The 15,770-nt window shown below is 34.6% G+C and overlaps 1 protein-coding gene across 2 annotated transcripts in view; it reads right to left on the bottom strand.

Annotated features, from left to right (window-relative positions):
- LOC149555568 (putative L-ascorbate peroxidase 6, chloroplastic/mitochondrial) overlaps positions 1-15,770 on the bottom strand; it is an 80,534-nt gene that overhangs the window by 25,376 nt on the left and 39,388 nt on the right. For both annotated transcript variants that reach the window (XM_089829686.1, XM_089829685.1), the window contains exons 6-10: positions 10,205-10,272; positions 10,019-10,105; positions 9,051-9,125; positions 8,886-8,963; positions 8,329-8,433 (exon numbers count right to left, since the gene is read on the bottom strand). In XM_089829686.1, coding sequence (XP_089685812.1) covers positions 8,329-8,433; positions 8,886-8,963; positions 9,051-9,125; positions 10,019-10,105; positions 10,205-10,272 — 413 coding nt within the window. The remainder of the gene's footprint in view (positions 1-8,328; positions 8,434-8,885; positions 8,964-9,050; positions 9,126-10,018; positions 10,106-10,204; positions 10,273-15,770) is intronic.

Raw genomic sequence — 15,770 nt, 5'->3', positions numbered from 1 at the left:
CTTCCCTGAACTGAATATTCAACCATAGCCAGTTATACATTGCTAGGTTGAGATTAGTTTATAATACCTTGCTGTTGGTTTCCAGCTTAATATAGAGTTCATTATAGATCTTCATCAAATATCCTTAAGATTAACATCAATTATGGAAATTCAAATGATAACTGTAAAAATATAAATGTATGAATGAACTAACATCAAAGACCATGTATTTATGAATACTCATGGATTCTGAACACTAAGGGATTCACCTATCAGAGAGGCCAATGAATGGTGAAGAAGTGAAGATTTAATCTGTAAACAAAATCAAGAAACCAGATTTGAATAATAAATATTTAATAGCTCATACTTATCCTGTTGTTGTAACTCCTGCAATCAAGTCTTGTGGTGTGGATAAATACTAAGAAGCCTAGTGGATGGCAAGATGACCCCTGTCAATTCCGGGTAGGGAAGGCCTTTCTCATTAGAGATCGTGTGTGGATAAGATTTGGTCTGAGGTTGGGTGGTTAAGCTCCTAGCAATGTTTCACCTCTCCCCAAGATGTCAATCGTGCACTAGACAAAGATAAGCTATGCAGCCAATTGTTTATCAGAAATAGGTATTATCACTTTTATTTATGAGGAGGTAAGATTAAATTGAGTTATTTCATTGTTATCGTTATTTTACACCTAGATGCAAGAGATAGATTCGTGGATTGTTTTTATTTATATGAATAACGAATATAAGTATATTTCTAATCTTGAGATACTGTCACAGTTAAGTAATCCGAAGGAAAGGAATCTAAAGCCCTAATTGATTGAGTGATAGCTGAAACCCTAAAATGAAACAGCGGTACCCGAAACCCTAATTGAATCCAGTGGTATCAGAAGCCCTAATTGAATCCATGGTATCAGAAGCCCTAAATGAAACCGTGGTAGCGGAAGCCGTATCAGAAGCCCCAATTGAATCCGTGATAGCAGAAGCCCTTTTTGAATCAGTGGTATCAGAAGCCCTAATTGAATCCGTGGTAGCGGAAGCCCTTTTTGAATCAGTGGTATTAGAAGCCCTAATTGAATCCATGGTAGCGGAAGCCCTATTTGAATCAGTGGTATCAGAAGCTCTAAATGAACCGATGGTAATAATGCCCTAATTATTACAGTGGTATATGATGCCCTAATTTTAAATATAGTGGTATTTAATTGTGATCATCATTTGATTTTGATATAGCGGTGTTTTGATGATAGTCGTCATATGTAATTGTTATAGTGTATTTGTGGAATAATCCGGGTGGTTGCAAAAGCATCCCTAGTTTGATTTCAATCTCAGTTTTCCGAGGTATGTGGTTTTCAATTTCTGTAGTAATTTCATTTGATGGTATTTCAAGTTTTTAGTTAAGAAATTTTGTCTAACTGATTTTAATAGTAAATCTTATTCACATAAACATGAATGATATAACTGTCTTCCTATGAAACGAAGTAATAACTATATTCTTTGAGTATGTTAGATGTTAATTTAGACCCTGGAAAACCGGATGTTACAATTATGATTTTGGCATAGCCAAAAACCATAACAGCATTCTTCAGGCAGCATGTCAATGTGATTTCAGTATATATTACATGCCTTCAGTTGTGTTCAGTTGCATTCTTGACTTGCAAAATGACCTTGGGTGGTGAGTTGTATTGAGCTTATTGTGGTATTACAGAATTAGTGGTAGTTTTCCTTAGTATTATAGATAAAATTAACATTCTAATAAATATAGACTTGTGGCCTTTACATCTTGAATTTTCGTAAAACTATGACTCTTGGAGGTATTAATTGGAATCAGTGAAACTTAGTGTTGTGAACATAGCAGAAAATCTACCGCTTCTGGGAGATTTCTCCACTAAGGCCTGCATTTATTCTCCACTTCCATGAAATTGAAAAAAAATATTTGTATGTTTCATCCAGTACTGTTTTGTGGGTGAGTAACTCAGACTAGTAGGCTGGCTGGGAGGATAATAGTGGAATATAAGCCCTTGTGGAGGTCAAAAATATTCATACAACACTATTTATTCCGCTCTCAGATCTGAGTTTTAATACTCCTTTGCACTGTGTGCCAAGGCTTCTATTTAAGTGATGACATCTAAGGCATTCTACAGACCGTCTCTTAATCCTCAGTCATAATAAAAAACATGTGGGAGGACCATGTTTGAATTTAGAAGAAGATTAGATTATACAAGTATAATTTTGGTTTTTGATGAGGATAAAATGCCTCTTGACAATACTAGTGAATTGGAGGAGCATTTCTTTCGCCTTATTTTTTAAGCTCTCTACTTTAGTTGTTTACAGATGAAATTCAGTAAATGCTTTTGAATTAGCTTAATCTTGGTATATGCAATTCTTTAAATTGTTAAGTATTTTCTCTCAATAGAATGCTGAGCTCATTTATCCTCAAAAACCTTAATTTTTTCTATTTCTGATTATGGGCAGGGGTTGCTTTTTGCATTAATATTTTTTATTTTCTTAAATAAAAGGACTTATTTTTAAACGAGCCAATAAATTTGCACAATCCATGAAGTCAATTACAAATCGTTTCTGGATTAGATTGTGTAAGTATTTTTTTCCATTAACGTTTCTATTTTTTATATATGCATATATATCTATGCTTGAATACCTATACGTTTGTATCAATATCACTTGGAATGATTTTGAAGAAATAATTAGCCTGCATGGTGTTTTTGTAGGCATGTGTGTGTGTGTGTCAGTGAATATTTGTGAAATGAATCTATGTTTTTAAGTTTTAACAAGTTTTTGGTTTGTGTAAAAAGTCTATTCATGGTTGAATTACCAATTATGTGAGTTGAATTTTCATACATTTATTAGCCAACTAAAATTTATGCTTTCCTATTTTTAGGTCAATGAATGCCATTATACAATATTATGGATTGGAGAGTGAGAAATCTAAGAATAACTTCAAAGGATGTATGTTTTTGGTCTATCTGTTTCTTCATCTTTGATATGAATATCTTATTATTTGTGATTGTTCTTGATTGAGTTCCTATTTTTCCTTACATGTGCCTTATGCCTTGAATTATGTGCATGGTTATATAGTAACTGATACAATTAAGTTAGCAACCTATATAACCTTGGTTGCCAGTAGTGGAATACACCCACACAAGCATATACCTCAATAAGAATGACATAAGTAAATAAGAATTACATACATAAGCATGCACGCTTTGTGTCAGGAGAAAGATCTTGATATGCTTAAACAAAAAGAAAGTCAATCTCTACATGTAATTACAATTAGGGAAAAACAAAGTAATAAGGTGTGTGTAAGGCATATTCAGTACTTGATAACCATCATACTTAACCATTTTATAAACAAGGCCACCACTCTCCTAAAAAGCACAATACAACTGCTGTATGGAATTCCTTAAGGTTACTGTTGTCTTCGGAAACTAGGAAAATAATGGTACTATGAAATTGAATCAACTGGAATCAAGCCAAGACCATATTAGCATACTCCATTAAGATTAATTTGGAAAAACTGTCATCTTATTTAAAAGTTCAGAGAATTCATGCCAGCAACTGACATTCATGACCCTTTACTTGCTAGAATCTTTATATATTTATATGTATTATATTCAGGGGGCCAATTGCCATGATTCTGATTGTTTGTTGACTATGCAAATTATGTTCCTTATGTGTGTATGCCATACACAGATGATATGGTACTCACTTTCCTATCATTAAAAAAAAATCTATATATGCCTACGTACTTGGCTACCTAGTCTGACTATTGTATACTTAATCTATATTAGTGTGGAGGCATTATATATCAAGGAGTTGTGTAAATATGTCCATGGCATGCACTCCTTTATTTCATCACTCTAGATGAGGTGATCAGTGTGTGAAAATATGGATAAGGATTAGTCAACTTACTTAGATCTTTGTGACTAAAGATGTTCTCGGTACGCCAACTTGAAGCTGCAGGCAGATTTAGAGTGAATCCTGAAAGTATTGCCTTGATAGATGATCTTTGTAGCTCGCATACTACCTTGGGCATTTCTGTACTCAGAAACTAATGCATGGAAATCTTATTATTATTGATTGGAACATGGGAATCTAGGTTTACTCCTTAATGCTAAAGATGAAACAATTCGCTTGCTTAGTTGATAATCTCTAGGTATTATCCTACCCTCCTTAGAGTCAGCTCATAGTTGATGAAACAAGTCAAGGATTAGAAATACACTCAAATAATGTTGCAAAAGAATAAGGGTTCATTTTGGCTAACTTCAAGGGAAAAAGAAGGCATAAACATGAAAGAAGTCAGAAGAGTGGGTGGGGATGGTTAACTCCAAAAACAAAGAATAACATTTAAAGCCTATGAACAGACATGTTTTACAAAGTGAATTACTTCTCTTCCCTTGCCCCGCTTTTCAGGCTCTACAAACATCAAAGATGTCTTTGACTAGATAGTTTATATCATCTCCTATCCAAATACGTCATCTTGCCACCTCATCTTGATTGGTGAACACCATCTCGTTTAGATTCATCTCATCCCCATCTCCCTCCTTATCTTGAAAGAGGTTAGAAGAATAGGTGGGGATGGTAAACTCCAAAAACAAAGAATAACATTTAAGGCCTATGAACAGACATGTTTTACAAAGTGAATACTTCTCTTCTCATGCCCTGCTTTTCAGGCTCTACAAATATCAAAGATGTCTTTGACTAGATAGTTTATATCATCTCCTATCTAAATACGCCATCTTGCCACCTCATCCTGATTGGTGAACTCTATCTCTTTTAGATTCATCTCATCCCCATCTCCCTCCTGATCTCGTGCCTCCTTGAACTCCTTGCCTAATTTCTCCACCCCATGCTCAACATTTAGATCTCCCTCATTAATTTCTTCCCTACACTATCTCCCTTGTTTAAAAAATGGCATATCATTTTATGCTTCTTGGGTCCCTATTGACTGATCATTTTCCTCAAATCAGGAATGGAACAGTCCCAGCATCATCTATCATTATAATTTATATCTTCTCAATGTCTGCTTGTGTTTAAGTTCATAATTATAGGAATTTAATGATTTTTTTTCAAAATCTATTGCCATCAAATCAACAAGAAGGTGTAGCTAGTTCCTGTTCTTGTACTCTCATTGATTAGATTCTTTTATAGGTGAGAGACACCTAAATCCCAATGTACTTACCAACTTGCTCATACATATTGACTACTGTTACATCCCAAATTTTTGCCCATTTAAAAAAATCATATAGCCGTTATATATATCATGTGAATGACAGTTACATAGTAAAAATAGCTGAATGTCATGATCATGTGAAATGGAAATTATGGTTGATCATTTTGATTCATGTGAAGATGAATTGTTAATTGTTCGTTACAATTTAACTGAAAAAGATAGTTATTATTTTACAAGAAGTTATAAAAAATAGTTGTTAATGATATTGGTGGTTAGCCGTTGTGATAATTATGAAATACTGTTGATTATAGCATCTTGATTTAAAATTGAGGAATATGTAATTATCGTGTAAATATTACTTCTTGGATGCAAGAGAAGATGAACAGGCGAAAAGCATTGCTAAATGGGATTTAAAGATTGGGGCACCAAAAGTCCATCGACAGGCCATCAGGTATGGGTTCTAACCATCTTGGTTAAGGACTTAACAGCTAGGCAAGCAAGAGTATACCTTGGACAATTATTAGCCGCCCAGTTTGTTCTTAAACCAAGAAAAACTTTAAACATTTAAAATTAAATAAATTGGTAACCTTTTTATATTTGAGACCGTTGAGTAGTCACTGGAATGTAATTCTATATATTGGCACCATGTTATCTTAACATATGTACTTGCACCTACATGTGTGTGTGTGCATGTGTGTGTGCGTATGCATAAATCAATATATTGATGCAAGGACTTATCTGATTCAATTTACACACGCGCATGTGTGTGTGTACAACTTGAGATGACATAAATAGCATGATGCCAAAATATTAGAACATAAAAATCCTGAGGAAAGATAACCCTTATATCTTTAATTTTGGCTCCATAATGTTGAGCGATTGCCACCTTCATATTGGCTTATATTTCTTTTTGAAAAATTTAATTTGGTGGAATTACACTTGACTAATGGCTTGCCACACACCGCCACTCCTTGTAACTAAGCGTGCGAATGGTTTATTTATTTCTCTCTTGCTAATGTGAGAGCACTTCTTTCTTTCTCGATTGTTTCTCAGCTTGTGCTCTGCAAAATAATTATCTCCCTCCTACGGCCTCAAGCCAAGTTGTAATTGCAAATGAAATTATTGAGAATCCCTGCATCTTAATGTGATTGGCAAAGGCGGTGACCTCCTCAACATTATTGCCAAAAATTTCCAGTTAGCACTACATTGCGTGATAGCACATGCTTCGCAAGCCGCATTAGGCAATTCATCCATCATCTTCAAGTTATGAAACCATTGGTCATGTTAAATTGCCATATATGCATTGTTCATTTTTTATATTGTTTATCTCAAACAATGGCGGAATTCAGTTTGTCATACTGATATTGTTCATTATAGATAATGATTGAAGCATCAATGGTCGTAGTAAAAAGGCTATAGAATGTTGCCTATGGACTGATATGCAATTTCCGAATATCATTTGGATCCCATGTTTTTAATATGCTGTGGGTAGTACAGACCCGTAAATGCCATAATATAAATTGAGATATTTGTGACTATTCCTATGACCATATTCTTCTCTTGGCATGAGATATCTTTTAAGAAAGCACTAATATACTGTAGTGCATGTTAGATCGAACTGACTTGTACAGAGGTATTGACCATATATCTCTGAGATAAGATCAGCTCGAATGTTGAGAATAATGAATTGCTAAATTTGTTATTGAAAATGTACATGCTTCTGAGATCTCGTAGGATGCACCCAAGACCGAAAGGGTCAAGTAATTATGGGTGGGAGGGGAAATATCCCTACAAGTACAAAATGGATGTTAGAATTGAAAGTAATTAAATGATAAAAACTGTATACATATTGAGTCAGCTCATGGTTGTCCAAATTATATTTCTTGTTGTCAAGTCAAGCGGTGGGTGATCGGGCACAATAGTAGCCCACTGAAATCCTTGGCCAAGGTTGGTTAGTGGCATACTTGTCACAATGATCACTAGAGGTCAGAGTGCTAGCTGACAAAGGGGAGGTTGATGGAGGATATCCATAACCTCGTCTGTTGCTTAGCTGACACTCTTAAGACCAGAATGCTCAGGTGGTTTGACCATAGTGCCCCAAGCCTAACCCCGGGGTAGGGAGGGTCTTTCTCAAACCGAGATTGTGTAGGGATAATTTAAGGTCCGTGGTCGGGAGGTTAAGCCCATGTATGCTTCTCCTCTTCACAAAATGTCGAGGCTTGCTCAACACAGTGACCGTCTTCTGCATTATGTATGGTACTTGATTTTGTTACCCTCTTTATCTTTAGCATTATGTTATGTGATCATGATACTTAGTTTTGATATTTCCTTATGTTGTTTTTTGTAAAGATTACAATTGAAATGGGAAGAATTAAACATGGAAGTTGTAACTGATTTTCATAAGTAGAAAGTTTAGTTCGGTATTATACTCTTGAATGTGAAATGCAATAAATGAATTAGTTAGTTAATTTTTCTCTTTCATATGAATTAGTTGTTATAACCGCCAATTTGTCATTCTATTATGAATATTGGATTATAATATAGTTAAATTTTGGGTATGGAAAATAGCTTGTTACAACAACATTGCGTAAACATAATACAAAAGTGTGAACCCTTGTTAATTAAGAAAAAAAAAATGCAACATATCCATAATAGCCCTAATGAGCTTAGATAAGTCTCTCCTCTCTATGTATGTATAAACATAAATTCATAAATATACGGATAGTTAAGCCAGCTTTATCAATCCACCTGCACCCAAAGCACCTTGAGTGTTGACTTAGAAGCAAAATTGCAATGCTCAAAATGTCAACTAACGAAATCACCATAGACAGGCATTTTATCAAAACACATAAAGCTAAATTGACTCATGATGTATTAAATATCAAAAAGCCATAGCAGATCTATTTTTTCCTAATTGTTCAAGGAGCTGTATTTCTTTCAGTGGCACACATTGACATAACAGATTGTTTAAGAAAGTGTTTCAAATTAAAAATTTTAAACCTAAAATAATACCAATAACATACGAATTTATCATTTATGATCTCCCCAAGAAATATTCACACTAAAATTAGCTTATCATCCAGTTGTTGACATTAACATCATGAAAAAACACCAAGTGAAAAATGAATATAACAGGCAGAGATTGTTTAGGAGTTGAGTAACTTTACATCAGGAGGATCAAATTTGGCACCAAGGTTACTAAGTTTTGCATGAGCTTCTGCATAGTCCTTGAAAAATGCATCCTGATCAACTGCATATTTCTCAGCGTATACCTGCAAAAATTTAAAACTCCAATCAGCACTTTCCTTATATTGGAAGGAAATCAGTTATAGGCATCCTTCTAACATCTTATTTCAGATGCATATATACTTACTAAGTTGAATTATGAAGTAAAGTATTTCTCAAATTTGTCAGAAATGATAAAAAGATTTCCTACAAGACTTAAGATGTTTGTTTAGTGTTATTAGTATGTTATAAGAATGGAAAGATTGACATATTACATCAATAATCTTCAGCTTCTTTGAACTTGAATAAGTTGAAATTGGCTTCGTTGGGTATCAAGATGCATTTTAAATGTTCAGGTTTGCAAAAAATAAGGACAGTTATAATAAAATCTCTTTTGTGATTGAAGAATTAAAAAGAAATAAGTATAACATTTTAACAGTCACAAATGACCAGAGCAAATTCCATGGGGACTTTAAAGTACATCCAGCTAAACAATCACCTTGAAACCAGGATCTTCAAAAAGAACGGCATCTGTCGGTAATACCAGCAGATCGAGGTCCCTCCTCTCTTTTATATCCTTCACAAAAACAAGAAAAAAGAAACTTCTGCTCATTCGTGATCAAGGTAAAATCTAGGTGAGGTTCAATTCAGCTGGACTCTGTACCTTGAAATAAGAATTATCAAATTTAAGCCACTCCACAGTCCATGATTGACCTCCTGGTGCCCCAGGACCATCTTTCTGCACCAAAGATAATCACATGGTTATTCAATTTCTTCTATTCTAGACAACAGTGCTTCATTAAGTTCCCAGAGTCCTTGACTTTCTTATTTATGCAACCATATAATCAATGGTCAAGTGCCAATGTGTTTACTTTCACCATATATGTTTAAATTTTATACCCAAATGTAAACCATTTTTTACAAGTGCAGAAGTACATTACCTATCTCAACCTACATCCAAAGTACTATATTAGTTTATATTTATCTATTAAGGGTTATATCAGAATGCCCTAGAAGCATACCAAGTGGTATCAGTCTATCAGAGCATCTATTAATTCCTTGGCCTGTGTTTGCCTATGAAGATGATAATATGTGGCCACAATTTTTGGTTTCCAAAGACCAGCTCTATCCTTTAATTAAACTGTATTAGTGAGCATCGTTTCTCTATGTCTGAGTTTGAAATTATGTTGGATCACTGGTTTTACTTTTATCAGTACGACGGGACAGTTTGGTTATTTATACAAACATTATAGCTAGTCATATGGACATATGGCATATAGGTATAGAGTTTCAGTTTTTAATAGAATGCAGGAATATATAGATAACAGTACAGGTTATATCCCAGTTAAATATAAGACCCTAGAGCTGTAGGTAGAGGTACAGGGGCAGAACTCAAGTTTACTGGTATCTATGTATAATAATTGCACTGTATTACTTATCAAGGAACCTCATCATCAATTTCCAACATCAGGATTGACGCTGAAAGAAAAATGCTCTAGATTTATTGGGCTTCCTCTTTCCTCACTGTAGGTGGTTGTGTCAAAATCTGTTAATGACATATATGAATCTCAAAGAGCTCAGTCTAATGTTACAGTAGAAAATAATTCTACATTATTGATTGCACCCACTTACTGTGTATTTAGTTTCAGGTTTGCCCCAGCCACTACGCTCTGGCCTGGACCTTCCAAGGGTGTGTGCACCAGACAATGCAACAATTTCCTGCAAAAGAATCAATACTCATTTTCAATAAACTTGTTACAGAGAGCTTACGAACCTCACACTGTTATGCATTTAAATGAATATAATTTTGTATTCAACCTTGTCTGTTAATCCCATTCTGTAGAAGACTTCCCGCAAATGATCTGCAGGCGAAGGAGGACCAGCATCTAGAATCACAAAAGAAAAGTATTTTAGTTTGCTGGTATTAAAAAGTTCAACTTTTTAGTTGAATTCTTTCTGTATCTAGTAGACCCTATTTTGAAATCACGGTGAACTAACTGGACATCTCATGGCCTGCACAGTGCTATCAATAAAATCCTGGCCATAACCATACCAAATGCAGTCAAGTCTTTTCTGCCCATGAATATTAGGCATCATGACACAAGATTATTTCAATAAGAGATACATACTGGGGAAATCTGAACACTCCACAAAGAATAATCTAGTCCTGATAAGCCATTTGCCACGCAAAGATAGAGTTTCTATTGAGGTTTATGTGTTTCTTGTACACCTCGCCTGGAATATTGAAATGGCATTTACCTCCTGGTCTTAATTATTTTCTCCTACATATGGTAATATTGTGAATATGTTCTTGATTATGTTCTTTTGGTACTTGTTCTGTCCACCATTGTAGACTGAATGCACTTTTGGTAATTGTTTTCTCTGCCTGATCTGACATCTACAATGGAAAACATATTCGACATTCAGATTCAATACATGGTGAATTATGTGGCCCAAGAGAAAATTAGCTTGTCTGACTGTTTCACGTAACCTATTTTCTCACACAAATAGTCTAGCCCCTTATTGATAATGTCTGACAATTAAAACACAAGTTTCCTCTGGCATACAATAAAGCTCAGTAGAGACCAAGTTGATACTCTAGACAATGTACTGTAGGAAATATCTTGACTAGTATATTTGCATTGACTCTTTTATGCAGTCTTATTTTTCTGGTCTGCTTCTCTTCCTACGGGATTACTCTTCTTCTTTTTCTACAGAGTCAAGCCATATTTTAATCTCTTCAATAGTAAATATTTGTTATACTTTTCTCTATTTCCTACCATAAAAACCCTTTGCCGGCTATAACTTTATAACACCAATTTCTTTAATATTTAATGGGTAGACATTCTATCAAACACTTGTATAGCAGCCTCATAACCACTGTTAATGACATAGCTAGATGTTAACTGTCATGCCACCATAGTCAAGCCAAATACTGAAATGATATTTGTAATTCAACTTGATAAATATCAACTTATAATTTATTATTCAAAACCCTGGGGTTGCAGACTTACACTCAACAAAGATAATGATGAAAACTGCAATTACACTACCCAATAGCGGCAATACAATTCTAGCATACACTTATTGGCAAACCATATGCAAGATATAAGAAGAACCTGATTTGATAATGTCAATGATTGGCCATAATATCGGAATCGCAATCCAGATTGAAGTCAGCTTTATCCTTCTATCAATTTGCAGCATCTAGATGGAAATGACTTGCAATGTGCATGTAATCATGACCCCGAAAACCTCATCTGCAACCTTAAACCACTAACCGCAGGGCTGGATAACTGATCGACAGCTCAATTATTGAACGTTGGGTGGAGCTGGGCAGTAATAATCCCACAAAGTGCAGCGCTAAACCCAAATTCAGCTCCCAAATCCTCACGTCAATGCCAGTAACAAATCGCAGGTGGTTAAGCATGAACACACCGCCTCTTGGTTACCACATGGAGCTTAGAAATTGCTATGACAATTCTAGAAAATGCCAAACGCGGCACACATGATGAATGGTTGCTTGCAAGAAACCTACGTGAGCCTCATATGAATTGCAGGTATGCTGGAAATTCACAAACTCCTTCACAAATCAGTCACATCTCAGAAAAGCCAATCTCCAAATATACAGGATGGGCAGTAGGAGATATGCAATTCTATATAACAACACACTTTGCTAATGCAATTCTTAGAATTCCTAGAAACTTCTTAAAACCCTCAGCCAAATGCACAATCATTTCAGTATAATCAACAAGATTATTCTTCTCCCTAGATACAGAAGATACAGTAGGAAAGTTGCCAAGAACTTCTCAGACAAGACCCTTATACTTCAACAAGGGCTCACAGGTCATAAATCAAGAATGCCACAAAGACACAAAAAGAAAATATATTTTTCAAGCGTGCCTTTCCCAATGAAATGAGCTCTCATTTATAAGCTTTTGTTGGCAAAAGTTTCCATAAAACTCCACTTCAGAAAATGAGGAAGTTTCCCAAAAGAACTCAACACTAGAAACTTTTCAACTTGCTTTTTAAATAATAATATAAACATTATTATAATAATGCAACTCAATGAACAATAAATAAATAAAAGCTCATGCAATTATTAGCCTAATCAACCGCAGGTGACAACCAACTCTGCCAAGACACCCACTGCACTGTCAAGAATAGAAACTACTAAAAATAGTAAATCCGTAACTGAGACCCCCAAAACACCCTGTCAACTCACGAGGGCTGCTATGATGAGCTAACTCTATCAACTGCACAAACCGGCCGAAAATGGGGACATTACACCTTCTACTAGAACATTATATGGTAGAATTCTCTTCTGTCCAACTCTGTTCATATTTGTCAAATGTCAAAATATCAATCTGATTCTTGTTTAATGTATGTCCATCAATAATATTAATTCAATTCATGTCACGAGCAAGCTATGATTGTTTTCTATTGAACCTAGTATTTTCCTTACTACCATAACTCTTTCTTCATTATGTCTTTACTAAGTCATTGACTTTTTTCTAGTTTTGTATTTATAGGGTTTCACCTTTCAAGATTTCTTTATATCTACCTTTTTCATGGATGTGGATTACTAAAATCTTATTGAGCAGTTTTTGGTCTTGCCTTTTTACGTTAACATGCAGCATCATAGGTCCTACCAGCACTAATTTTGTTACTGATCCATAAGAAGAAGTTATAGTACAAAATTAGCATACATGTAGCTCAATTAGTTATTATGAAATGAGAAATTAAACCTAAATTGCACAAATGAAATCAGAAACTAGGGAAAGCATTCCATAGATTGGCAAAAGACTAAAGGAAGGAAACAAATTGCACTAGAAGACATGTTGAAGAATAAAACAATAGATAAGAAACACTCAATAACAAAATAGGCATAGATCAACAACACAAAAACAATCGTTGAGACACATTTCCAGCATTGAAAGGCATAATACATAATGGAAGCTCTCCTCAACATTGTCCTTGATCAGTTGCACATCATAACTCTCCTATTGCAGCCCTTATAGGATTGTTATGTGCATATAGTGTTACATCCCAATTTTTGACCTAATTTGAAATATAGCCGTTGAGGTTCACATGAAGTTAGTTGACAGTTAAATTGGTCGTAATCCTGTGAAATGGTAAGATAGTCATTATAATTTCAAGTGAAGATAACATACTAGTTGATCATTAATCACGAATTCATGGAATTGAGAAGATGGTTAACCGTTGTGATTATTTATAATTAAATAATTTATTATGATAATATAATTTAACTGTGGAGAATTTCCTTGTAGGAAGCATGTTGAAAGGGTGGAAGCATTGTCAGAAAAGAATTAGGCAAGAGCATCACCATCACTGGGCAAATAAGTTGAGAACCTAGCAACTTGAAAACAGGATACATCTGTGGGACCCACATGAGCTATTTAAATTAATAACTTAATTAAAATAATTGAATTATAAAACGTACCTCAAAAGAAGTTAAATAATCTTTCATCATATTATTATAATAGATATATCTATATACGTGCATATAGATATAAAAATGAAATTGCACCATTATATTATAATTAGGTGTTGTCACCTCATCAATATATTTACATGTGCTTATATAAATAATAATATTCAATATATAATAACGTTTGAATTTTAATAATATTCGAATTATAATTTTCCAACTCTATTCTTTCCTTTTTTAATATTCTTTGTTTTTAACCGATTAAAACACTTGGCATGATAAATTGATAATAATCAAACTTTAATCTTTCCAACTTCTCTTCCAACCTTTTTATTTTATTTTCCTTCTCTTTTTCTAATCAATTTAATGCTTGGAATTCGAATGGGCAAATAATCTTTTTGTAACCGATGGGAGCCAAGGAGTCATGATGCTCTTCATTTAAGGAAGTCGTGAGAGGAGCTAGACTTTTATTATTCCATTCATTTACACATTTCCGAATTTCTTCTCTCCTTTTTATTGTCTGCTACGTTTCCCAATTCAAGTTGAGTATATTCATTCCCAGTCGAAGCATTCTTTCTAACTACACAGCCAACATTACTTTGTTCTCCCTTACTACTCCAACGTTTGAAATCTGAAATCAAGTCTCTACTAGCAGGCGGAACAAATAGCCAACAAGAATTCCGGCTGAGGATGGGAGGAGCCACATCCAGACAAACCTCAAGCACAACCCTAGGTCATGAATTATATATGCATTCGTATTTCTTATTTCCTTTTTTTGAATATAAGTCGGACTGCAATCGGCTATACATTGCTAGGGTTGTGAATAGTACAATATATGCATTCGTAATTCCTCCTTTTCTGAAGTATAAGTTTGATTGCAGCTGGCTACACATTGCCAAGACTGTGAATAAAACAATACATGCATTCGTATATCAGAAGCCTTCCTTTTAGAAGTTTGAATACAGCCAACTATACATTGTTTGAATACAAAATACCTTGTTGTTGATCTCTTGCAATTCATAGAGTTCCATTGTAGATCTTCTTAGTTTTTATCTCTGTGATTGAAATATCATTTATGAAACCGAATGGTAGCTGAAGGAGTTTTAAATGATTTTATGAACCATCATCAATAACCATGCTATTGTAACTCCTGAAACAAAGAACAGAATGCTCTTAGAATCTTTAACACCTAAGTTCACCAGGGGATGAAACCATGAAATGGTGAAGAGGTGTAAATAATAACAGAATGATTATAATCTTAAAGACACCGAGGAATTCTCTGGCAAGATGCCATAGAATTGGTGAAGAGGTGTAAATAATAACAAAGTGATCATAAACTTTCAGACACCTAGGATTCACCTGGGCATAGAAGCCACGGAAGGGTGAAGAGGTGGAATTAACCTGCAAGAATCAACAATGAAATCAAATTTGAATAATGAAACACTTAATAGCTCATGCATGATCCTGTTAATTGTAACCTCCTGCTGTCAAGACAAATGGTGTGATACCTGGATTGCTCGATAGATGACAGATGTTCGAAGTCCAATTCCGGGTAGGGAGGGCCTTTCTTGTTAGAGATTGTGTGAGGATATGTTATGGTCCGAAGTTGGGTGGTTAAACCCCTGACAATGTTTCACCTCTCCCCTAGTTGTCAGACGTACAATAGACAAAGATAAACTATAAATTCAATTGTTGTCAAAAACAGGTATTATCACTTTTATGATGTATATGCAAGAAGGTAAGATTAATTGAGTTATTTCATCGTTACAGTTATTTTACACCTAGATGCGAGAGATAGATTTATGGATCGTCTTACATGAATAATAAATATGAGCATATTTTCTAATCTTGAGTTATTGCCACAGTTAAGCAATTGGAAGGAAAGGAATGATACAATGGTATCTGAAGCATCCCTAGATTGATTCCGTGGTA

This window comes from Cupressus sempervirens, chromosome 5 (genome assembly GCF_028749045.1).
Source record: "Cupressus sempervirens isolate cs-2001-9-10 chromosome 5, ASM2874904v1, whole genome shotgun sequence".
NCBI lineage: Eukaryota > Viridiplantae > Streptophyta > Pinopsida > Cupressales > Cupressaceae > Cupressus > Cupressus sempervirens.
The sequence above is the reverse complement of the archived record's forward strand: the minus strand, read 5'-3'. Positions and strand labels throughout refer to the sequence as shown.